At 38.9% G+C, this 26,455-nt stretch overlaps 1 protein-coding gene across 18 annotated transcripts in view; it reads left to right on the forward strand.

The window, feature by feature from the left end:
• Positions 1–520: 520 nt before the first annotated feature.
• Positions 521–26,455, forward strand: part of LOC6573754 (protein lap4) — a 74,669-nt gene continuing 48,734 nt past the window's right edge. For 7 of the 18 annotated variants that reach the window (XM_044007446.1, XM_044007452.1, XM_044007449.1 and 4 more), the window contains exons 1-5: positions 549–773; positions 1,947–2,465; positions 14,626–14,743; positions 25,332–25,914; positions 25,986–26,404. In XM_044007446.1, the coding sequence (XP_043863381.1) occupies positions 2,304–2,465; positions 14,626–14,743; positions 25,332–25,914; positions 25,986–26,404 (1,282 nt within the window). In that variant the 5' untranslated portion in view covers positions 549–773; positions 1,947–2,303. Of the gene's footprint in view, positions 774–1,932; positions 2,466–14,625; positions 14,744–25,331; positions 25,915–25,985; positions 26,405–26,455 lie in introns of those variants that run through there. The other 11 variants (XM_044007439.1, XM_044007442.1, XM_044007444.1 and 8 more) reach the window with 6 other exon arrangements.

Consider the following 26,455-nt stretch of genomic DNA (forward strand, 5'->3'; position numbering starts at 1 on the left):
CCTTTTTGAGTTCACCACTGCAACTGGGAAAAGAATTCACTGCTAGTTGACACAATAGGTTCTTGCTCGAATTGGTTTGCTAGGTTGCTTGCGTGACATCACATATTTGTGAAATTTTGCCAGCTTGATTTGTGTATGAATCAATCTAAATGTTGACTAATCAAATATATTACATACATATTACCATGTACATTATTTATTCCCACAAAATTTATATTTTGAGCATATCTTCATTGTTTTCACTGTCTTAGTATCTTATCTGCGTTAACCTGTCAATACAGAAAAAATGTTCGTGCTCGTGCCAAAATTCAATTATATTAACATTGCTATTATTGAAAAATTTACCAGCAAACCTGTTAGCCTTCATTATAAAAATGAACGACTTTAACAGTATTACAGCCCATTAACAGAGAGCCTGCTCAACAAAAATTTTGAAATTTTTTAACAGAAGTTATCGAATATATTCTGACCGCGTCACGGCCACACTGCTCGATTGAAATAAATTATTTTTTGTGTTGCACCACGCTGGTCTCACCAAACAGTTGCCGAATTGTTTTTGTCGCGAGCGGTTGATGTGAGCGGGCGTTGCGCATTGAATATTTTTGTGTACGTTTGTTTCTTTAAGTAAACGCCATTTGTGTGAGTGTGTACGCGCGTACGATAGTGTGCGCGCCTGTGGATGTGTGGGCTTGCATGCTAACGAGTTGTTTTTTGCGCCTCTGTACAGTTAATATTCATATTTTGCTGTTAACCGCACTGCACTTGAAGCAAATGTAAGTGGCAAAATGAAGCGTGCGAAAAAAATTGTGCAAACTGGCGCCGAACGCAGCGGCGTCGCCTTTGCCTCGTTTTGTATTGTAGTCGGCGTTGTGTAGCTGCTGCCTAAGCCCAGCATTTTGTTGTTGAGCGGCGCGCAGTGTCTGTTTGGGCATGTGTGTGTGAATTGAGTACGCGCGTTTGTATGTGTAAATTCCAAAACACGCTGCACAGTGGCACCAAACACGAGCTAACAATCATTTCAGTGCGTATGCCCGGCTTTGGAAATTCAAATGTGTATGTGAGTGTGTGTGTGTTTGGGTGTGTCGATGTTGGCCGTGTTTATAATTCTCTTTATTTCGATAAAATTTTTGACCCAAGTGGAGTTTCTGTATGCATGAGTGTGCGTTTGTTTATGTGTGTGTGTGTGTGTGCGTGCTTGGTGCGTCGCTATTTCTTTTGTTGTTGCTTTTCATCATCTACGCTTTGGGCCCTCTTTTACAATTCTCTCATTCTAAGCCTATTCGCAAGCGGCTGCCGCGCACTAGTCAAGTGTCATTGTGACTTGTTGTTGCTTCGCTTTTTCTCGTTATTGAGTGTGTGCGTTGTCAATGTGTGTGTGAGTGAGTGTTTGTAGTGGAAGAAGCAACAAATGTTGCGATTGCTTCGTTTTGCGTTGCCAACTATGAAAACTTGCGAACGTGATAAAATGTGACCAAAGTGCGAGAAGAAAAAAGCCGGACGAAAACAACAAAAAAAAGAAACAACAATAAAAAAAACAAAAAAGCAGTAGCTGCCTCAAGAAGCAGACAAAAGTGCCAATTAGAATTTATTATTATTCATTATTTTGCTTATTACTCTCTTTCACTCATTCTCACTCACACACATATCCATATGCACAGTCAGCTCATGGTAGGCCTGAAGTCGCTGTGCGCGCTCGCACACGCTGCCGCTCTCTCGTTCTGTCTCTGTCTCTCTTTGGAGTCACAACAACAATAACTGTTAGGCAAGGACAGTCGATAGCAAGGCAAAGCAAGGCATTTTTGACGCGTGTGCTTCAGCTGCTTCTTCTTCTTTTGCGTTGTCTCTTACGTTGCGCGTAACCAATACAAATACAATATGAATACAAATACAGAGACGAACACAAATAGTGCAAAGTTAAATGTATTAAATGCTTAATTCATTTGCAGTAAATAAGCGCAAAATGTTGCCGAAACGTGTGCGATAAAAGTGAAACGGAAAATAAAGCCAACAAAAGTACAACACCAACAACAACAAACGAAGAAAATAAAGAAACATAGTGCAGGGCCAGGCCAGCAACAAAGACTGCGCGTGCCTGTCTCTGTCTCTATCTGTTTCCGTGTGCGTGCGTGTGTGTGTGCGCGTTTGTATATTTGTGTGCGTTCGCAACAGATGCTGCAAACGCTACGATTTAAGTGTATGTTGTTGTTGTGCAAAGACAACAGCAACAGCAACAAGAGCAACAACGACGAATAAAACGACAACAACAACCATCACGAAAGACGTCATCATCAGCAACAACAACCATGTTCAAGTGCATTCCAATTTTCAAAGGCTGCAACAGGCAGGTGGAATTCGTGGACAAACGCCACTGTTCACTGCCCCAAGTGCCGGAGGAAATTTTACGGTACTCGCGAACCCTCGAGGAACTCTTTTTAGATGCGAATCACATACGGGATTTGCCAAAGGTCAGTATAAATATTGTTGCATGTGTATCTGAGTTGAGTCTATGTATGCTTTATATGTTTTTGGTAACAGCTGTTGCTTTTTGGTATGACAGTTCGCACTTTGGAAATTAATCCTTCAGGAAATCGAAATTTTATTCAATTATTCTTATTAAGTTTATACATAAATTATTTATTTTATTATTATTCTTTATATTATTACAATGCAAATTGAAACGGTATCCTACAATTTTGTAGTATAATTTGTATTTTCCCAACACTGATTTATGCTAATTATAAATTGGGTCAATGGACTCTGTTAAAATGCTAGGATTCATTTTTTTCCTATGAGCATGCAAATGTGCAGCATCCCTTAGAAGTTGATCTTTTCACATATAAATGCGAACCGCTGAAGTCCTGCTAGCTACCTAGAGCCCATCAACCCCTTGCCAACCCCCTTTAGGTTTATTGTCCGTCATCGTGTGCGCTGGCCATTGCATCGCCTCCATTCTTTCCAGATAGGTCTGCCAAGACAATGATTACAACAAAAGACGTCCGTGGGCCTCAGCTCGAACGGAAGTCTTTAATTAATATGGATGCACAGTGGGGCGCGGCTCTTTTACAATTTCTGTTCATTCCACTTGGGCCAAGAATGTCTGCGGCATGCATACATAATTGAGTCGCCAATTACGCAACATGCAAGAAGATGACTACATACATATATATGTATGTATGTATATGCCCATATGTGTATATATAGAACATTTAGCTTAAATTGGTTACATGCATATGCTGATTATGCAGCAGATCAAATTATGAGCAAGTAAAATAAACACTCGTACATTTCTGATTTCTAGCGTTTTAAATTAAAATAAATTACTTAGTTGAACTAAGTTAAATTTAATCATTTAAGTTCTTGATTGGAAAATTTTAATTATAGTTCGGAATCCAAAGGGAAATTAATCGGCGCAAATAATTGCTCTGTCCCTTATCAGCGGTTGAATCATTTCGAATGCGAATGCTCAGAAATTATTTATTCTTTCCCCTCGCTTCCGCTTTATATGCAGCTGACTAAAAACAAACAAATCAAACAAATAACAACATAGACAACAACAAGTAGCGCAATCTATAAACAGAAAACAAAGCGTTGACATAGCAACAAGTGGTGGGTGCTGGCTGGGGGTTGCTTGCTTGCTTCCCTTGTACTATATGTGTATATATACTACATATGTATGTATATATATCTATATTATTGTCCTGCTGATGTTGACTAGTTGCAAATTTAAAAATTAAAAATAAAAAAATTAAACAGTTTTACAATAAATTGCAAAACGTTCCACTCAAAAATTGTTTTTATCATTTTTTGAATTTCGATAGCCATTTGAATATAACAGGAAACACAAACAAGAAAAATCATTTAAACATACTTTAAAATTTATATATGTGTATTGTATATTTATATAATTACGCAGAAGCTTATCGAAAGTTTACCTTTAAAATCTTGCATCATGTTGCGTATTTTATTGATTTGTTAAAATGCTTGAACCAGAAAATGAAAAGAATATTCGACACACGGTATGGTATCTCGAAAAAAAAAAAAAAGAATTAAAAGTTGTATATGATATTTGAAGTTTTATGTATAGTTAAGCAATAACGGCTTTATTTCAAATTTTATACATCAATGCAATGCAAAAGGTTTCCGCCATTTGTTTGTCGGTCAGTTCAGTCACATACATATACATATATATTATATATCATCACTATGTTTGCCTTACACCTAAAAATAAATATTCGTATAAATATGCACTAGACTGACTGAACTAAACAGTTCATCGTAGCAAGTTTGAACTTAATTATTATTGATTTGAACTATCTAATTATAAAGTTAAATTTTGTTCTCGCAATCTCTTGTGAGGGTATCTCATCTACGGCATCTACTCTGCTCTTCGCCTTACTTTGCTGTAATTTCCATTCAGTTGTTTGCCGCATGTCATGAAATTGTAAAGTTTTCTAGTTTCCATCTTCTAGAGCTTCCTTCGCGGTTAGCCGCACTCACTAATGAACTTCTAATGCAAATTTGTGTTCCTCGTTTACATCAATAAAGTGCACAAGAGGAGCAACAGCATTTACTAGACCAATGGACCCACTCGTTGCAGGCAGGCAGCACCTCCAACAGCCGCAGCAGAGGTAGCAGTAGCAACAACATGTTGCTGACCGATGACAACGACAACAACAACAAGAGCAGCAACAATAACGACAACAATGGACAGCCATAATGATTATGTTCATTCTCGTTGCGCTGTGGAAGTACGTTTGGATTCCAAACCAACTGACAGCGTCGGATGTGCTATTGGTGTTGTTGCTGTTTGCTGCTGCTTCTGCTGCTGTTGCTACTATTGCTGGTTGTTGTTGCTGCTGCTGCTGCTGATGATACTAGAAGCTTTGATCGGCCATCAACCCTTTAGGTCTTTGAGTGCGGCAGACAATTTCCGCGTTGTCATAGCGACAATAAACAACATCAACGACAGCAATCTGTGCTTCAATTGTATTGCCACTAACTCGACGACAATCTGCCGCAATCTTGAGGTCTATTCACGTCGCTTGTTGCTTTTGCCAGCTGGAGATGAGCAGTTCAGCACTGTAGCTCTTCGAATCGACCAACTATGCATTTAAATATTTGTTTAAATTCTTTTTTGTATCTTCAACTATAGTAAATTTGGTAATTGCTTAGACAGATTGAAAAGAAAACACAAATAAAACAAGTAAGAACGTTGCAGTCGGGCGATACCGATTGCAGAAGACTCATTCACAGCCCAAACGCTGTCAACCAGAGTATATAGTGCAATTTTCAAGTCTAGTGCGCAGCAAAAAACACGGCATTTTGCCATTAAAATTGGAAAATCATCGATAGCTATTGCATTCAAATTACATACATATATAATTTATACAATTTTGATTTTTATTATATATGTATTTATATCCATACATTGGATACCGGCTTCAAGCTAACAGCAGATCAGCGCGATTTTCCTATGCTTGTGCACACACTCATCGTCTATTCTATGCGTACAGACAGAAGCGCGCCTTTTCTCACATTCTTAGAATTTCGATTGATTTCTGGACTTTCTAGCCGTTACTGTAGTTTTGTCTGATGACGCTCTCTTATTAAGCTATTCTATTTTAGCAACTGACTGCTTGAGCAGAGCAGTGGCGCGGGTGCTAAGGGCGACGCAAGTAATGTTAGAGTAGGGGAGGTTCGAACCTCTACTATGTTATTATTATTTTTTTTTTTTCATACATATTTCGTTTTTTATAAAATAGATATTTTATTGGGAAATTGCGAGCTTGACTGAATGGCACTTAATACTTTTCATTTTCTTAGTCGAATAATTTTATAAGTTTAAATTTGTTCTTCTTAAATAGCCCTCAAATACATATACGCAAATACATACATATGTATATATAATTATATATGTTTGCCTGCGCGCATAGCATCAAGCATTCCAGCCTTATACACGCGCTCATTTGTATGTGTGTATGTATGTACACATAAATGCGTGCTCTAGCATATTCTAAGAATCCCGTTGCGATTGATTTGTCTTTGCATTGTTTTTGAATTTCCAGCCACCACTCTGGCTTTTCTTTGCTATGTGGCGTCATAACAATAATGTGATTTCATTTTAACTACTATTGATCGAGACGACGCGGTGGTGCTGTAGGCTGAAGCGCCGGCGATCTTTATTTTAGCTATTTTGACAAACATGCTGTTTGGGTTGGGTGCGAGTTCAAATCCCGCTGAAAACAATTTTTTGTAAATTGCAAATTTTTGTTATTTTAGCTTTTTTATATTTTATTAATTTTATAAAAATGTTTCCTTCCGTGCTATCAATGCCTATAAGCCTACTTATGTGTACATATACATAAATAGATGACTGACGCATATAAATGTCGCAATTCGGGCACTGTAAATGCCGATTGCCACGCCCCTAGTGGCCGTCGACTCCTCAATTTTAGCCAGTTCTTAGAACGAGCAACCGGTTACCTAAATGCAAAATTTGAATTCTTACGCTCAAAAAATGTGAAAATTACAGGGTATTTTTCGATATGCCACGCCCCTAAAGAGGCTTAAAAATTATTTTTGGGGCATCGATAGAGGAGGCCACCAGTAACTTAACTATCCAAATTTGAAGCTTCTAGCTCTTAAACTGTAGGAGATATAAACTTTTGCGGTTTGCCACGCCCCCTATAGGCGGACATATATCTACCATAGCTCGTTGGACTTGGCTGATCAACCCGCGTATATATACCAAATTTCAGATCTCTAGCATCAATAGTGCCTAAAATATAGCAGAATTCGAAAAATCACTATATCTTCAGGTCCGATTTGCCACGCCCCTAGTGGGCGTAGATATATAATTTTTTCACCCATCTTCATAGAATTAAAACATTAGCTTACGTGCAAAATTTCAGCATTCTAAGTTTATAACTTTAGGAGATACAGTTTTGTCCGATTTGCCACGCCCCTAATGGGCGGAGATATATCCGCCATAGCTTGTGATCTTGGGTGGTCGGCGCGGAACTACATACCAAATTTCAGCTTTCTAGCTCTTCAACAAACATGATTTCTGGTATATCGGAAAATGCATTTTCCGATTTGCCACGCCCCTAGTAGGCGGATCGGGAAAATTTTAACACTTTATAAATCGGAGATATACACGAGTATGTGTTCCAAATTTCAAGTCTCTAGCTTCAATAGCGCCGAAATAGATTGCGTTCATACGGACAGACGGACAGACGGACAGACGGACGGACAGCAAGACGGACATTGCACAAAACCAATATACTCATTTCACTTTCGTGAATGAGTCTAAAAATAAAAATATTTTCAATTGTTGGGTTTTTGGCCTTTCACATCAGCGCTAAATTTAGCAAATTCATTGAATATACGAAAGCATCATAGATAGCAGCTATCGCTTTTGCCATTGTTATCTTTCGATAGTAGAAAATTCCAGTCAATTTGAAGACTTGTGAAAAACTGTTGGAATTACAGTTCAAATAAACTTGTCTGATGAGCAGTTGAGCAATATTTAAATATTTTTAAAATTTTATTTTATACTACTTACATACTACTACCTACATATATAAAAGTATTTGTGGTTTTGGCTTTGGAGTTAAAGTTAGCAAATCCATTTAATGATCGTTAGCTGCTATCTTTAAGACTGGCTGGAATTACATGCCATATAAACTTGTACTTGCTAACTTTGCCCTCATGGTAGCTATAACAAATTTTATTAATTATTATAATAATTATATCTAATTACAATTAAAATGTAATTATTTTAGTAACAAAAGTCTGAGAGCGAGTAAAATGTACATAATTAATTGCTCTCACGAGTTATTATAGGCAATTATTTCGTATGTGTCAAGTGTCGCTTTAAGTGGCATTTGAATGCGAAATGTTCTGTGGGTTTTGCAATTGGCGGAATTTCATTTGTGGCTTGCGGGCGGAACCTACCTCAAGTGACTTTCATTGAAATTTTTAACATTTTCACTTGAGTATAGAATTGGGTTGTCCACCTCGCTGGGGCGTACCCCCATTACGTCGCCCCCATTCAGTGCTCTTTTCGTTGACTGCCAATTAGTCACGCCCGCCGATAAGATATCAAGTAATCGGGTCTTATCGCCTGCCGCTGCCTTGGGGTCTGGTCTCCAGGTACAAAAACCTACAAAAACCTGAGCGCCTTCCCGTTTTGGCTGCTTGTCTTTTGCAATTCGAAACGTCGCGCCGTTGTTATTGCAGGTGCGTTATTTTTTTTTTTTTTTTGTGTTTTTGTTTTTGTTTCTGAGAGAACTTAACCGGCTGTTTGTCTGTTTGTCTGGCTATTGGAACACAATACCAAAGCGTCGGCAATGACATCATTTAGCAGCAGCGCAGCCATGAAAACAACAACTAAATATCATTTAAAATGGCGTCGTACTCTGGCCTCTGTCTCTGTCTCTATCTCTACAAGTCTAGCTAAGCCCACAAGCAACTGAAACTTAGCTATAAGCTGGCCCGATTGATAGTGTCTCATAGTGGCCGATAGTTCTGCTTTATGTTGTGGCCGAAATTCGAAGTGGATTTTATCTATTTGGCTTTTGCAATGGGTCACAGTTAGCTTGCTTTTTATTTATTTTTACTAGCAGCGCACTCAACGGCTGCTTATATAAATTCTTTAGAGCTGTCGAGTCGCTCAAAACCGGTTCCATAAACAGACATACAATAAATGTTCTCAAGCTATTTCAATTAAATGTTATACCCTATAAATATAAATGCACCATATAGGGCTTATTTGATCGTTCCCAATATGTAAAATATTAATGAATTAAATTACTAAAATGTTTATAGTTTATAGTATATATAATTTACAATAATTTATATAATTTTCAATAATTTGTTCAAAATAATTTATATTAATTTCCGATTTATTTTTTTTATTTATCTTGATAATTATTAATTTTTTATATTTAAAATTGAGCTTCAATTACTTTTAAATATTAAGTATATGAAGTATTTATTTATTTTATTCGTATTATTTTTATACCCTGAACCCATTTTCAATGGGAAATCAGGGTATAATGGTTTTGTTGAAATGTATGTAACAGGCAGAAGGAGGCGTGGCAGACCCCACAAAGTATATATATTCTTGATCAGGGCGACGAGCTGAGTTGATTTGGCCCTGTCCGTCTGTCTGTCCGTCTGTCCGTCTGTCCGTCCGTCCGTCTGTCCGTCTGTCCGTATGTATGAACGCGTCGATTTCAGAAGATATAAGAGCTAGAGACTTCAAATTTTTTTTAAAATGTTCGTAATTACAGCGCGCATATCAAGTTTATCATTAAAAATTGATAACTTATCCCGATCTTTTTTTATCGATAAAAACCCTTATCGAAAACCAGCTATAAAATTATATCTTCTACACCTTTATTGCTAGAGTCTCCAAATTTTTAATGTATGCTTATATGCAATTTATACAATTTCGGTTTTTGTTAAAATTTACCCCCACCCTTAAATTCACCCCCTCACCCTCACTTTTGTAAAAAGCGTATTTCAAATACTAGAGACTTGTGCTTTGGCAATTACATGCATATTCATGTTATAATCATAATCTAAAAGTTTCATGAAGATCGTACGTCCATAAAAAAAGTTATTAAACAAGTTAAGTTCTCATAGTAAGCACACACTGCAGCCCATGCGTGTTTATGCTTGTGTGTGTATATGTATGTAATTGTTTGTGTATGTGTGTGTTTGTGTGTGTGTGTGTGTGTGTGTTTGTGTGTATGTATGTGTGTGTATGTATGCCTGTGTGTGCGTGCGTGCGTTCGTGTGTGTGTGTGTGTGTGTGTGCGTGTTTCTTGTGTAAGCTGAAAGACGCGAAAAATTATTGAAATAGCTATTACTCCACGGGTTCAGGGGATCTCGTAGTCGAGTAGTCTCGAATAGAGCTTTCTTACTTGTTTTTAAAGCTTTTTGTAAACATTTATTTACGATTCGGCGATCTCAAGCTTTATTTTTTATTGATAGCAATAAAATCTTTTCCATTTAGAAATAGTTCTTTATATTTAAAATTTTTTCTTCTCTAGTTTGAGGTGTGCTCGTATTATATTTATAACGGTATATGCTATACATAAATAGTTTAGTTCTTAATCGTATCTTTTCTTAAATTTATGTATACATATTCGATATATATATATATGTATATATAAATGCGGCCTTACCCTCCCATAGCAAATGGTTTTATGTCTCAATGATTTTCTTATCTTGTAGCTTTGTCGCAAATTTGATTGATCGATAATACAAGTTGTTTGTTTTTGTATCGAACAAAGCAATGTTTATATTTATATTGCCCTTGTTAATTTGAAGATATCTGCTAGTCGAGCGCATACCTTGGAAATATTTGTAGCCGTTTCTATTTGCTGAGTGCATTTAAACAATAATCCACTAACTGACGTCAACAAACCGCTTGCACTCGAAACACACTCAGCGAGAAATTAGTAGTGGGGAAATTTATCGATTTGTTTCATCTAAATTGCACAACTAACAAGCAGATACACGATATAATAGACAAATTACTTTGGGCTGTCAGTTGTTGCTTGCAAACCAAACCGAGCTGTCGCAATGACAAATGCTGCGTGCTGCGTGCTGCGTGCAGCTTGCAATTTGCAACTTGCAACTTGTGGCTGCAGCAGCTTTAACAAGAACAATAGGCGAAGCCATTTGCTGCTCTTTTGGGTGCGTTGTCTGCGCGGTTCGCCTAGGAAAATGAAGATGTACAGAATGGAGCAGGCGCACAGCTTCGGCCAGCAGGCAGAGTTGGCCTAGCCTGGGGATGGCACACAGAGTCGGATTCACAGACAACGGATTCGTAAACTGGTGTATTCATGTATCTGTGCCTGTGTCTGCAATGTTGCAACTGCTGCCGCTTGGCCAAGTTGCAAGCACACATACGTGTCTCGCGAATATACACATATGCATACACAGAGTTTAGTGGCATCAGCCAGCGGCATTTCCATTTCAAGTGTGACTCGTCTCGCAGCTCTGCTCTGTTCTAGCTCAGCTGGTTTTCGCATTTAGTAGATGCGTCCCGCAAGATATGAGCGAATCGTATCTAGAACTCGTTTTCCGTTGCTGATGTGTGTGATTGTGGTGTGCTGTGAGCTGCGCTGTTTTGGCATTTGCTGCTCGCCCAGTCATTTGCAACATGCACACCACCAACCAACGCAACGGATGTGTGTGTACGCATCTCTGTGTGTGTATGTATGTGTGTGTGTTTGTCCATATGTGTACAAGCAGCGAGATACATTCTGCTGATTACACTTGCAGATACATTATAAAATTACTCGAAATCAACCAAGCGCACTGCATGGATGTGCAGTGTGTGTGAATGTATGTATGTACGGGTATTTAGTATCTGCGTTTCTTGTATTGTTCTGTTTTGCATTGTATTTATTGTATTGTGTTGTGGGTATTTACATTCATGTCATGGTTCAGCGCACTGAGCGCTGGTTCGAAAATATGTTTGAATGCTCTGGTTCAGAATAGCAAACTTAAATATACCCTTTGTAGACAGATAATCAATTATTATTTTTTTACTAAAATTTGTTGCTGCTAACAGAAATTAAACAAAAATAGATTTGACATACATTTTGTAAACGTTGTCGTAGTATAAATTGAAGTCCAGCTCATCAAGCACATCTCGCACTTCACACACGTCATACGGCATATAATTAAACTAAATAATGTATTAGCCAGCCTTTCATCCGCATGTAAAGCTATTCAAATTGCTGTCGGGCTGTTGCGAAATGGCTTCAAAATGTGATTTCAAACTAAACCAAACTAATTGTTTTGTCAACTTTGCGTATGAATGCTTTGTGGATTAAATGCATGTAATTTAATGCCATGCTCGTAACTACTTTGTAGGCATCGAGTGCAGCCTCAGTAGCTGGCTGGGCGACGTCATGGGCCTACGTCATATGCGTGCCACGTTTTGCCGAGTTGCAACCTATGCGAGCTGGGGCAACTTGTTGGCCTGGCCAACACACAACCTATTCAGCCAGCTGCTGGCTGGCGATTGCTGGGCGCCTGCTCCAACTAGATACAATAGTAAAAGTGTGTTGGCTGACTGAGTGAATGCTTGTCGTGAGTCGCGAGTGAGTGAGTGAGTGAGTGGATCTATGTGTGTGTGTGTGTTGTTTTTGTCTGTGTGTATGAGTAGTGCGAGTACCTTGGCATAACTGGTAATGCTCGTGCAACGTACGTGTGGCACGTAGCAATGCCGGCCGGCCGGCTTGTAATTTATGGTCATGCAAAAGAGCGACTCGCATAGATACAACAAGCTGCTGCTGCTGCTGCTGCTGGGCCGTGGGCCGTGGGCTGTGGACTCTGTGGGCTTTGGTTATGCGGGCGGTGGGCGGAGGGTGGCCGGCGGAGGCGTGGGTCTTTGTGGGCTGGCAGCACTTGGCTAAAAGTTTGCAATTCGCATTCGTTTTTATTGTCATCACGTCTTGTCCTCCTTTGGGTGCATTTTGCTTTTATTTTTTGCATTGTCGGCTATTGCACCGCTCTGTTGTCTACGAGCTCATACCTATTTCATATGCAATTTGCATGACTGTATTTTTGTTCTTTTTTTCTTTTTTTTTTTTTTTTTTTTTTGTTTTTTTGTGTCTCTCGTTTTGTTTTGTCTTCCTGTATTTTTCGCTCGTCGTTAGCTTTTGTCCCTGACAGATACAACTTTCTGACGCATGATTTGTTGAAAGGCCTTTCGTTTTTTATAAATAGGAAACAGAAACTGGGACAGTGTAGGTGCCCGCTTGCAAAAAGACAAAAAAAAAAAAAAAAAAAATGAAACAGGAAAACGTATGCCATTGGGGAGAGTCAAAGTACTTTGCCTTTAGCGAAACTGACCAGCAAAAAAAAATAAAAAATGCATTTACTTGTGTGTTTTTTCTTTGTGCGGGTCGTTTGGGTAAATTCATAATGATGAAACTTCATAAATAGCACAACGTTTCACAAATGTCCGTTTTATGCCTGGATTCGGTCTATTTGCTTATGATTTATTTATTTTTAAATTTAATTTCATATTTTGAATCGGTCCTTATACATTTTATTAAATATTTATTACAAAAAAATCATTATTATTATTTTAGATAGCAACGGCTTTGCCTATTCATTAGAATACTAATTTATTATTTATTATATGTATATTTTTAACTGCAATTGCATATTTTTAATAGCTCTATTTTCTCTTTCTCTTCTTTCATTATATTAGATACATATATTTTATCTGTATTTTTGATAATGAAGCCTAAGCATTTATTCATTCATACATATTTATTAAATGTGATATTAAAAATTAAAATTTAGTTTCAAGTGATAAATATTTATGCTTTGTTCAATATGTTTTGATGTAAATATATTTGCGCATGTTGGCTTATGGTTTGGGTATGAATACAATTCAATTCAAGCAGTTTATTTTATTTAAATTTTGATTTAACGAAATAGAAAATAGAATTGATCTAATAGCATAGGAAATACTAAATACTGAATAAATTTATTCATTATTTTCAATTTTTTTAGTGTAAATATTCGCACAAATTTTATAGAAAAATATATCCATTGATGTTTGCATATAAATCATTTGCTTTGTTGCTAAAACCGCACATAGAACAGAGTGACACTCCACTCGCTTCACATTTATTATTCTTATTCTGAGGCGTGAGTAAAACTGTTCAGCTTTCGCGCAAGTTGACAGTTAGTGAGGGCTTTTTTTTTACACCTTTCTGGCACGTTGAACTGGGTCATCAACTTTATCGAGTCACGGCCCCAACAGCGACACACTCATACAGTACTTGTCAGTGCCAGAAGTATTTTGAGACGAGCGAAAAAGTTAATAAATTTTACGAGTACAACTATGAATTATTTTCATTATTGTTATTGTCGCGACTCGCGAATGCGAATGCGACTGCGAGTGCGAGTGCTGCTGTCTGTGGTGTGGTAGGTTCTTTTTGGGGGCAGAAGTAAGAGGAGTGACCCAACAATGGCCGATTAAAATCGCTGGCACAATGAAAGCAGCAACGCCGCCCGGTGCGGCTGTTAACCTTGAGGTCTATGACTCACTGACTCAGCCAGCCACTTGGGGGCGCTGCTTTCTTTTCCAAGTGCTGAGAGATGACTGTGCTGTGTGTGGATGGGTGTGTGTGTGCTCCACATCGCTAGAAGGTCAGCCGAATGTTTATGGCTGTGATCGGTCGCGACCCTTCACTTTGGGAAAGTACGAGGAGCGCCAAAATAATTTATTGTAAATCGAACGTCAAAATTGATGGGGAGCCCGGAAAATCGTGATTTTCATAAATGAATTGTTGGCGACATGTCGAACGAAAAGATAGCAACAGCATAGGCAACTTCTAGCAGCTCGGGCTGCTGGACCCGCCGGATGGGTCACGGCGTTTACAAATGACAAACTCTTTGAAATTTATGACCACGAAAACGAACTCGAAGATGAACAGAAACACGTCCTAACGATTGCGGCCTTTGTTTGCCAAGAGACTAGAGAAAGGCTTTAGCTGCATTGTGTCGTGCCGTTGTCTTAACCAGCTATTCATTTTGTTTCTCATTCTCCATCTCTCTCTCTCTCTCTCACTCTTGCAGAATTTCTTCCGATTGAATCGCCTGAGAAAACTGGGCCTGAGTGACAATGAAATCGGACGCCTGCCGCCGGACATACAAAACTTTGAAAATCTGGTGGAGCTCGATGTTTCACGTAACGGTAAGTCTCAGCATGCAACAAGTGCCGCATAATTATTATTGACATTGATGAGTTGCTGTGCTCGCTCGCTGTGTTGTGAAAGCTCCAGATGCGCTACTCAAACGATCGCGTTAGCACGCGCTCATCAATCGAACTGACTGACAGACCACATGGCCATTTGGCGATACAAATGAAGTCGCTCAATGCCTTGTGGAAAACATTTGTATATCAGTTCCAATTGCACCTGACAGGTGACACGCTGCTCTCTGGCCTGGCAGTGAGCGAGCATCTTGCATCTCTCCGCTCGCATCTCGTGTGGTTTGGCTTTCACCCATTGTTATCCGGCAGCAGCCACAATGGCACTCAGTAACCCACATAAACTTTGACCCATTATACAGACGAATTACGGCAATGGTCCTGCAGTCTGTCACTTACACTTGGCCATTCAGCTTCCATTATTTTTAACTTTTGCACAATGTGCATTAATGGCAGAATAATTTTCGTGGACGAAAAAGTTGTATTTTATATTCTCGCAATACTTTAATGAAATATTGCACGCACAAGCAGTCGGCCAGACAGCTGAGTTTCGGAGTCGGGGTATCGTACACGGTATACCCACATATGTATGTACGTAGTATTTGTTTTCTGCTTAAGCGAGCATAAATCCGTAAACACTAATCAGTAATTGGAGTCAAGTGCAGTGCGCGGAGCAGCGCGTATTAAAAATAAAACGAATACATGCACAAATGCAATCATATACATGTGTATTGATAGAAGAGTCGTTTTGAGTTTGGCTATCGAATACCCTATGGATATTATTGTTAGAAATTTACGAGTATTTGTCGGTAAATAACTGAACCTGGAGTCTCTTATCAACAGTATAGTAAAGAGAGTTAGTCTGCCAAATAATAGAGTAGTCTATATTTACTAGCCTTAACTAGTTTATAATATGGTTAATCATTTGACATTAAACTATAGCTATAAAACTTTTAATGATTGGTTATTAAAAGAGTATAAAACGATCAATTTATTCCATTGAAAAGTTATTCATTCATTCATGTCATTCATTCAGTCAGGGTCGGACTTCAATTTCTTTGTGCTGTAAAAAAATGATTTATGAGGCAACAAAAATAAAATTAAAATGTTTCTCAAACTGCACAGCAGCAACAGCTTTATAAATATATCTCAACTAGTATGGAATATAATTCTCCTAAATTTGGTTGCCTCAAAGTGTTGTAGTTCGCACCTGAGCAGCGTTGATAAGAACTGAAATTTGTTTTCTGATGACGTTGCATTGCATTGTTGTTGTTCTGCCAACCTAATGCGGCTTCCTATTTCCGCTTTGGCCCCAAGGGGCTTAAGCCGAACATGAACCGGCGAGAAGTATTGCATTACCAGTTTTTGCCAAGTTGATTGCACCCATTAGCCGTGTTTGGCCTGCATTTTGCAGCAGTAATGCTGACCGTGCAGCTTGTTTCTGTTGTGCTTGCTGCTTATGCATATGACCCACAAATGATCTGCAAACACACCCAAAGCAATCCGAGTGAACGGGCGGGCATTTAGAGACCGCCAATCGTCGCCTTGTGCGGGAAACTCGAGCTGCAACGGCTCCAAGTGAAAGGCCCTCAGCGACACAGATGTTAGTTTTCCAGTGATTTGTGGCCCAAGGAGAGCCATAGACTCTCAAACAGCCGTTTGTGATCTTAGCATTCAGCTGGCTTTATTTTTCGCATGATTCGGATAGTTGTGTGTGTGTGTGTGTGTGTGTGTGGGCGGCTGTGGAAAAAGCCTTTCACATTCAATTACCTGTGCTCAAATTCAGTTATTACAATTATTATTATTTCAAGGCAATGTCGCTTGATGGCTTTGAACTCGCCCGTCATAGGAAAAGCCGCAATGGGCAGGTGCTGACACACCTTGCCATATACTCACATGCACACACACACACACACATACGCTTATTTGATTATATGGCAAAAGGTATTTTTTATAACATCCAAATTGGTCAGCGCCAACAGAAATATTTCAGTTCTCAACTGTGGGGCATATTGTTAAAATAAGCGCGCTTGATTTGTTGGCTGGTTGGCTGGCCACAGCAATGGCAATGGCAGTCACGGTTGTGCAAGTGTTGGCATACACCAACAACTACAACAACAACTACGACGAAACAAGCTGCCAAGCGCAGTACGCAAAAATATAGTATATTACGTATACGCCCGTTTGCACTTGACAAAAGAATCGGACGGCAGCGACAGCGGCGACGTGCATTGAATTTGTTGCTGATACTTACAGTGGGTGATTGGCTGCTAAATGCATACAAAAATTGCATTGACCTACATAAAGTTAACTATTTATTTTGAACTTTGAACTATGAAACTCTGAATGCTTTTTCTATTCAGCTTCTATAGAAATGAAATTTATGTAGTTTGTTGTAGTAATAGTATAAGTAGTAGTAGTAGTAGTAGTAATATTACTAGTAGTAAAGGAGAAGTAGTAGCGTTGTAGTAATATCATCAGTAATAGTAGAAGGAGAAGTATTAGCAATAGTGGTAGTAGTAATAACGTTAAATAGTAGTAAAAGGAATAGTAGTAGTATTATTCCCAGCAGTAGTAAGAGCTATAGTAGTAATATTAGTAATTTATTTATTAGTATTATTTATAATAGTAGTAGGAGTAGTAGTAGTTATATTATTAATAGTAGTAGCAGTGATAATATTAATAGTAGTAGTAGGAGTGGTCTTAGCAATATTAATATTTCTAATAGTAGGAGTAATAGTTTCAATAATAATAGCAGTATTAATATTGCTAGTAGTAGTAGTAGAAGGAGCAGTAGTTATACTAATAGATGGAGTAGTAAAGTAATTGCATTACGATTACTTAATTACTCTACTCTATTACTCTTTTATAGATAATGATCTCAGTTTTAGCTTACCACCCATATGTATTGTTTCTGCATATAAATAAATAAATCATTATCCAGAAAAGAACTTAATTACTTTTCCAGGGCTACGCACTGTTGCCCCTCGACTCATTCCCTCTGCAAGAGAAGTGCAGACTAATGCAGACTTTGATTAGAGATTAGTTTGCTTTGAAGGCAGAGAGGAAGACCTAGCAGTGTTTGTTGTCGACTCGCTTGTTGATGCCAATCAGAGTATTACTTGGCAAAAATTAGAATACTTCAGCAAAAATGTGAGACGACAAAATCGATATTTATTTCGTATTGTTCCACTGTGCACAGCAGTTGCTACACTGGCAATGCTAATAAAAACATTAATTTGTATAGCTGTTACGGTGCATCAGAGTGTGCATTGGTCTGCCTTTGCGTGTGTGTGTGTGTGTGAGTGTGTGCGGGTGTGTTTGCAATTGTGCAGGTGCTGCGGACGTCGTCGTTAGCAGTGGCGACTTGGTACGAAACGTAAATCATTATGACAAGTTGACCTGCTTGCGAAACGTGCACTAGAGGGCGCTGCTAGCTGTTAGCTGTTGCTACTCAGTGCATTTCATGTTTTTGTAATTTTTTTGTTTTCTGTTTTTCGCAGTCGCGCTAATTGTTTGTTTGTTTGTATTGCTTGCTGTGTTTTCTACTTCTAAAATTTCACAATTTGTTTTCGGTGCAGTTTGCGCTGTTTGTAGCCACTTCGTGCCTTGTTTATTAATGCGTAATAATTTTTGAATTTTTCTCAAGAAAACTCACAGCTCGCCCCACAGAGCTCCTGTCAAAGCGGTCGTCCGCTGATAAGGCCAGTTAGTTTATTTTTCTTGTTTAACTAAGAGTAAATAAATACAAGTGAGAAAAACAAAAATCAAGAAATTTGCATACATATACACTTAAATATGTGAGTGAGAGAGATGGAGACAGAGACAGAGATAGTTTGAATTTAAATTTGTGTTAACTATATCCGCGCCGTGGGAACAACTTTACAGACGATTTCAATTGAACAACTTTAGAAAATTCAACTAACAAAAAGTCCAATTAAATGCCATTCATGTACTAAGGCAGCCTCGAAGTTCTCGACGATGCCGCACGAGAAGTCAACAAAATCTGTGTCATCTTTTACTCTTTGCCGCTGCAGTGAAGGCGTCAACTGGGTCAAAGTTAAGCTGTGCGCCTAGTGGTGCATTCAAAGTCTTCGCGTCGTCTCATTCAAGTGGGATTTGCCAGATTCTTGTTGTTCTTTTTCGCTGACAGCAGACAGACCTTGTTAAAGTTGCTGCTGCCTGGCGCTGAGGGCAAGTCAGAGGCAAGCACTAAGCTGCTGAAGACCCTTCACGACAGATCAAAAGGGCCTGGCAGCAATATAACTGAGAGATCTTTAATAAGCCACAATTGAAGAAATAGAGCCAAGCAGTTGGTTGACTGAGCCTAGGCCACACTTTGTTATTGGCAATGACTGGGTAAAATCTTTCCATAGTCAATTCACTGTTGGTCATAGTTCACAAAGAAAAAAGTAGGAAATAGCTGAAGAAGATAAAGTGTTCGCATATGGCCCAGCTAAGCTGTGTGAGAAAATCAAAAATTGCTTAATTAATGGCATTAAACAAAAACTATATCAAGAAGAAATCAGAAAATTGAAAAATCATTTCTTCACACATTGTACTTGGCCATAATAAATATGTACAGACGGGCATATTTGAAATGCCTGGCAGCTATTGACGTCACTGGGCGAACGCAATTAAAAACTAATCGGTAGACGAGCAATATTTTTGTGTGCGGGAAACAAATCAAAAGTTAAAAGTACGACATGAACTGCCTGCAAACATCGAAGCATGTAGCGAATATTGCAAAAATGTGTCGGAAAAAACGTAAACCAAACAAATTTTTGGAATATTAGTAAACTCGACTTGCCAAATACTCTTCAATTTAATAGCGAAGCATGATAATTACTGAAAAACGTCGCAAATATAATATATAATAATATATACAATATATAGTGTAATATATGTATCTCTCTTTATAAATTATCTATCTAGTAGAGGCATTAAAACGTAGTTAATCACAACTGACTAGGCAGTAATTAGTCTTCCCAGAAAAATTCAACTCTCTGCCAACTAACTTTAACTTTTACTGTGCGATTTGAAAATGAACTTCTTATGCTTACTTACCAGCATAAGTCTCCAGAGATTCCTCTTGTGTGAAATGAATAGAAAGCTTCTCGGTAAATACATTTGCCCTTCGGGCTGTGGAGCAATAAAGAGGCGAACGCGCGGGATAGAGAAATGATTGGAAAACTGTTGCGGTTGGCTGGATGATTGCTTTTGCAGGAGAATGAGATAGAAGGAGAGCGGGAGAGAGAGAACCAGAGGCAGAGGCAGAATATAGAAATTGAGTGAGTCGCGGCCTGTCTTGAGTTTGTTTGGCGCAGGTGTGCGTCGCGTATTTTGCGGATTTGTATTAATTGAAAAATATTTTAATTGATTGACAGATATGTAATATAAATTACGAATGCGTCTATCACTTAAGGCTTGAACAACGCTGCCCTTCAAACAACGCAGTACTTTGTTGGGTAAAAACAATAAGTCATTAAGTCAGTTGAATCCAGATTTAGAGCTGATGTAAAGCTATTGAATTTATATATGCTATTGGAGTGTTTTTCTTATTCTATTATATATTCTTATATGTCATAATATAAATAAAAATAAATCAAATGAAGAAAGAATATTAAAAATAATAATTAATAAATAATATTAAAAATTAATAATAATAATAATCACTAAAATTAAATACTAATAATCAAACTAAAAATAAAATGAAAGTATAAATTTATTTAGTGATTAAAATGAAAATCTCGACTCCTATTAGTAAACTAAAAATTCGTGTGACTTTTCTCTACATTTGAAAATCCATATATACTCTCGTCCGTTTCACTTTTATCTGCAATCGATGGTGCAATGCATTCAAACTAGATTCCCACTCACTCAGTTGTGGCTAATAACGTTAGTTGGCACAGTTATGACTGATTTTAATCGACGAACAGATTTTTTATTTGCTGGGTAAAGCATGTCACTTAATTTCTTGAATAAATGAAGTTAGAATGTGCGCTACACACTGCGCTAGAAATGTTGAATTTTAAACAAGATTAGCAACTACATTGCGAAGGGATTATTGTCATTCTTGAAATTATGCATTTGCAGTAAATCAATTAATGAATTAGCGCTGCTAAATTTAATGTACATAAATAATAATTGATAGTAAGGTTCTTAATCCTTTATGCTGCGTAAATCCTCTTCAATGCTTTAAACAAAAGTCAAATAATTTAATATATGTAATGGCTATGCTAAATGAACCCAATTAAGTAAACAATTTTAGTAATTGATTTGCTTTGTGTAAATCATATTTAATGCTCTAAACAAAAGGCAGGAAATTCATGTTTTCTCAAAAGAATTATTTTCACTCTTGAATTTATGCATTCGCAAGAATCGAATTTAGGAATTAAATCTGCTAAATTCAATTTGCCTAGGAAACAATCAATATTGATAGTAATACATTTAATCCTAAATCGACTTTAATTCCTTAAACAAAAGGCAAACAATTCATAATTGCAAACTAGAGACAAGGAATGAGCTTGCCGGTAAACTGGTGAATTTCCTTAATATGTAGTTAAGTACACGGCTTTTGTGGATCATCTTCAGAGTATTTGAACTTCAGCTATTCATGCTAGTTAAGCATCGTAATTACGTTAATAGCACCTGTTGCACTTAGTGCTCTCTATGTTGTCGCAACGTAGCAACCATAGTCTGCAATTAAAAGCCATTTACTTAACGCACCCCTCGAATGGTTTAGCCCGACTTGAGGGCGAGAGGGGCGCAGTCAGCCAGCTGCAACCGCAGCTGCTGCCAACTATTATGAGCCGGGCCATAAAGCATCTCGTACTTTTTTCTGTTTGTTTGCTGACGCTTAGGGATTTGCTGGATGTGCATGCGGATGCTGATGGGGAGGGGGATGGTGGATGGTGGATGGCGATGAGGATGGGGATAATGGTGCCAACAAAACCAGACAGCAAGAAATGCATGCAAACGGTAACTGGGCTGTTGCCGTTGATCCTGATGGCGATGATACGGCCTAGAAAGAGGTCGACTTCATACACTCAATGAAGTAATGACGGCGTGTACCATTAGGCTAGTCAAATACAGATTAGTGCAGCTAAACCTGGCTGGGAAATTGAAAAGCCTGTCGAAAGTTTTCCCATCTGCAGCCCATCATCTTAATTGAGTGCAATGTGCAAGTCATATTGAAAAGTATGGCCTCGATATGTAGTAGGCTTGCCAGCCTCTGTTCCGTTCTTTTCGCTTCTGCCTGGGTGCCTATGGCCTATATAGTCTCCTTGCCTTGATAACTGACAAATCATTTCATTTTTCATAGCAAAAACAACGACGACAACACGCTTTTAAAATATTTTCTCGTTCAATGACATTGAAAAGAATTTTTATATGCATGTGTGAGAGTGTGTGTGTGTGCGAGTGTGTCTGTGTGTGTGTGTCGTTTCTTTTCATCAACAAAGTTGACGTCGTCACTGACGTTTCGCCTGGCCGAATTTTGGCAACGCCCAACTGTAGCCTCTTCGATTTCTTGTCTCTCGAGCGCCTCCCCCCATTTCATCGAAATTTATATGCTTTATAAATTCATGGGCTTGTCGGCCTTGTTCCTGGTCTCGGTCTCACTCTTTCTCTCTCTGTCTGCTATTTTAAGCTACATGCATTGTCTTTTCCTTGTGCTCTATAAAAATGATAAAGTATAAAATATTTTCAGCACGGACCAGAACTCGTGTCGCATGTATGTGTGTGTGTGTGTGTGTGTGTGTGTGTGTGTGTTTTCGTTCCTCTGGTTGCCTCTTGGCCATTGCATAATTGCACAAATTGATTACATTTTGGCGGGCTATTCGCTCTGCACGGGTGCCGACTTAGCATTTCCTTTTATTTCCGTGCAACCAAATGAGTTTCCAAATGCCCAACTGTTTCACGACACTCCACTCTCACTCAGCAGCGGAAAGGTCAATGAAACGCCTGCTGCTGCTATACGACTGTCGCCCATCTAATGACCGCCGACTGTGCCGCACAGTTGAGCACAATTTGGTTACAGCCCTGTGGCCAAATTGAAACGAGATAATATGCGCCAAAAAATAGAGCATCCGCGCCACATAAGAGGCGTACCCATATGCTGTCAAGAGCCGAAATTGTTTGTTCTGTTTGTGTCTCTGTGTGTCTGCGTGTGTGTGTGTGTTTGTGTGCTTATACAGCAGCCTCTAGCTGCGTCCACTTGTCTACGGCTGTTGAGATCTCTGTGGCTGCCCTCTTGATGATGGATCGATTGCTGTTTGATGTTGTTTGGTTTCGATGGGTTTCGAATGTTTGCTGCTGCATAATACACAGTTGCTCGCTGTTGCGCTGTTGCGCTGTTGCGCTATTGCTCTGTTGCTCTGTTGCTATGCATCAGCCCCCTTCAAATCATTATACACAAACATTAGAATTGTCAGTGAATTCTATAAATACTGTTCCTGAATCGCTCTGTAATTTTCGAAAAATTATAAATTAACCATAGCAGCGTGAGTTGAATGATTTGATGAAAATGATGGCTTGTCCCAAACATTTACAATTTATATGGTTTTGTATATCTTTGTATACATTTTTATTAAAAATAAACAAAGCTATATTTTAAAGTTAGGCTTATAAAACATTTAATTTGAGTTGATTGATTCAAGATTTAATTGTAGTGATATATTTCTTTCACTTCCTAAGTGGATCTCAACATTGTATGAATATAACTGAAAATATCATAGTTATGAAGAAAACACAAATTTCCTGATTTGATATATAGATTTTTATCTATTTATTTTTAAGTTTTATTATTTATTTATTTTGTTCAAATAAAAATTGAAATTTATTATTCCAATTTCAAGAACATTTTTTTTCAAATATTTTTATTCTCAATTAAATGATATCGATCGTATAGGAGATTTATGTATGTACATTCCAAATGAATTATTTTCTTAAAATACTTACTATAATTTTCTGACTTTTCTTAATCGAGTTTAGCAAAAGCATATTTCAATAATTACTGCTCATTCCTTAACTATAAACAATATTTACAAAATAGTTTATAGCTCAAGCTTTGCTCTTGATGTCATTCAGAATAATTGCGACTATATTACACATATAAACTGATTAATTAAACTCAATTGATTTATTAAACTCAACTGTTGAAAACTTTACTATGGACAATTTATGTTAAACCAGCCATATTTTGTCTACATGTTTTATGTGGATTACACATTCAACAAATGTACAAATATTTGCAAATAAATGTATGTAGACTGATATTTTTAATTAAATTGCAGTTGGCAAACATTTTATCTAAAACATGCCACTGCAGCTGGCGAGCTAAAGTGGAGAGTGAGGCCAGGTTGCAGTTGTAGTGAATGTGTAGCAAGTGCTTTCCATCCACGCTGAATGGAATGCACAGTTGCAGAAATCCCATCATTGGAACTCGGGCTGACACCTCCTTCATGGGCGCCGGGTAGACACGCCCGATGCCACTCGCTGCAACTCGAACATGTCCTGCTCGAGAGTCGACAGTCCAGCTATTGCTGCTATTGCTGCTATTGCTGCTATTGTTTACTCTGTGGCGTTGAAGTTGTCGCCTTGCACAGGTCCCACGTGTGGTATTAGTTACATCATGTTATTATCCCCAGTCTGGAGCGCATATAAATATATTGATGTGAATATATCTGAGAGTGGCTGTCAGTGTGTGTGAGTATGTGTGTGTGTGCGCGCTCCTGTTGTTCTCTGTTTAACTAGGTCAGCTTGAGCGCCGCGTAGCAAAGGATTGTGTGCGCCCACCTGCCACACCTGCCACTGCGGTGACCTTTTGTGCGAGGCTCTTGTGGCCTTTCGTGGGTGTGTTTCGCGTAGACAAACAGCCGCAAAAACACACACACCCACACACACACACACACCGACACGCGCGTACCTATATAAAAACACTGATACATATACGTAGACCTTATAGGCCCATATATATATATATATCTATATATATATATATATATATATATATGTATGTGGTGTATATATATTTGTGTATAAAAACTTTGGCTTTTGCGTGCGCATTTCCGCTATGACAGTTGAAATTTTACTCAATCAACAAGTCTCGCTTGTCGTTTCATGCCTCGTCTCGCTTTATCGAACTGCTGCGGCCGCAACAATAACAAAAGGGCTGAGCGAATAAGCCGATGTTAAGTGAATCGAATACAATCTGAATATACACCATGCAAACATTGCAGGCATATATATACACACACACACACACATACCTATATGTAGAGCAAGTTGAGTGCAGTTACGTTTGCATCATTTTCACTAGATATATATATATATATAGAGTATCTTCTAGTTGGGCCAACTCTACTAGCCAATTCGCAACCTGTTGCTGTGGAGTGTTTTTGTTAAATATTTATAGAGATTTTATAAATAGTTCAATATGGACTTTAGGGACGTTGCTTAGCGCAATTCATGCGTAAGCAATCGCTCGGGCTCCACAATGGATGCTCACAAATCGATAAACAATATACAATATGCAATACTGATATACATAAATGTTCTTCTCATTTTGCAGATATACCCGACATTCCCGATGACATTAAGCATCTGCAGAGCCTGCAGGTGGCCGACTTCAGCTCGAATCCGATACCGAAACTGCCATCGGGTTTCTCGCAGCTGAAGAACTTGACCGTGCTGGGCCTGAACGATATGTCGCTGACAACACTGCCAGCCGACTTTGGCAGCTTAACGCAGCTCGAGTCACTGGAGCTGCGCGAGAACCTGCTCAAGCATTTACCCGAAACTATTAGCCAGCTGACGAAGCTGAAGCGCCTGGATCTGGGCGACAACGAAATCGAAGATTTGCCACCATATCTAGGCTATTTGCCGGGCCTGCAGGAGCTCTGGCTAGATCACAATCAGCTGCAGCGACTGCCGCCAGAGCTGGGGCTCTTGACCAAGCTAACATATCTAGATGTCTCTGAAAATCGGCTGGAGGAGCTGCCCAATGAAATCGGCGGCATGGTTAGCCTGACCGACCTGGACTTGGCACAGAATCTGCTCGAGACTCTGCCCGATGGCATTGCCAAACTGAGCCGTCTGACCATACTGAAATTGGACCAGAATCGCTTGCAGCGCCTAAACGACACACTCGGCAAGTAAGTGTAGCAGAGGCATCTGTTGTGGCCTCCAATTAAAAATTCAATTCCATATTTTTCTTTCTTTGTAGCTGCGTAAACATGCAGGAGCTGATATTGACAGAGAACTTTCTATCGGAGCTGCCCGCCTCGATTGGCAACATGACCAAGCTGAGCAATCTGAACGTGGATCGCAACGCGCTGGAGTATCTGCCCCTGGAGATTGGGCAGTGCAGCAATCTGGGCGTGCTCAGTCTGCGCGACAACAAGCTGAAAAAGCTGCCGCCCGAGCTGGGCAACTGCACGGTGCTGCATGTGCTCGACGTGAGCGGCAACCAGTTGCTCTACTTGCCCTATTCGCTGGTCAATCTGCAGCTGAAGGCGGTCTGGCTGTCGGAGAATCAATCGCAGCCGCTGCTCACCTTTCAGCCGGACACGGATGCGGAGACGGGCGAGCAGGTGCTCTCCTGCTATCTGCTGCCCCAGCAGGAATACCAGCCCATCACACCAGGTAAGCTGCTCTAAACGGGCAACCGGTAAATGGTGCTCGAGATCGTGATTT

The sequence above is a fragment of the Drosophila mojavensis genome, unplaced genomic scaffold (genome assembly GCF_018153725.1).
Source record: "Drosophila mojavensis isolate 15081-1352.22 unplaced genomic scaffold, ASM1815372v1 contig_16, whole genome shotgun sequence".
NCBI lineage: Eukaryota > Metazoa > Arthropoda > Insecta > Diptera > Drosophilidae > Drosophila > Drosophila mojavensis.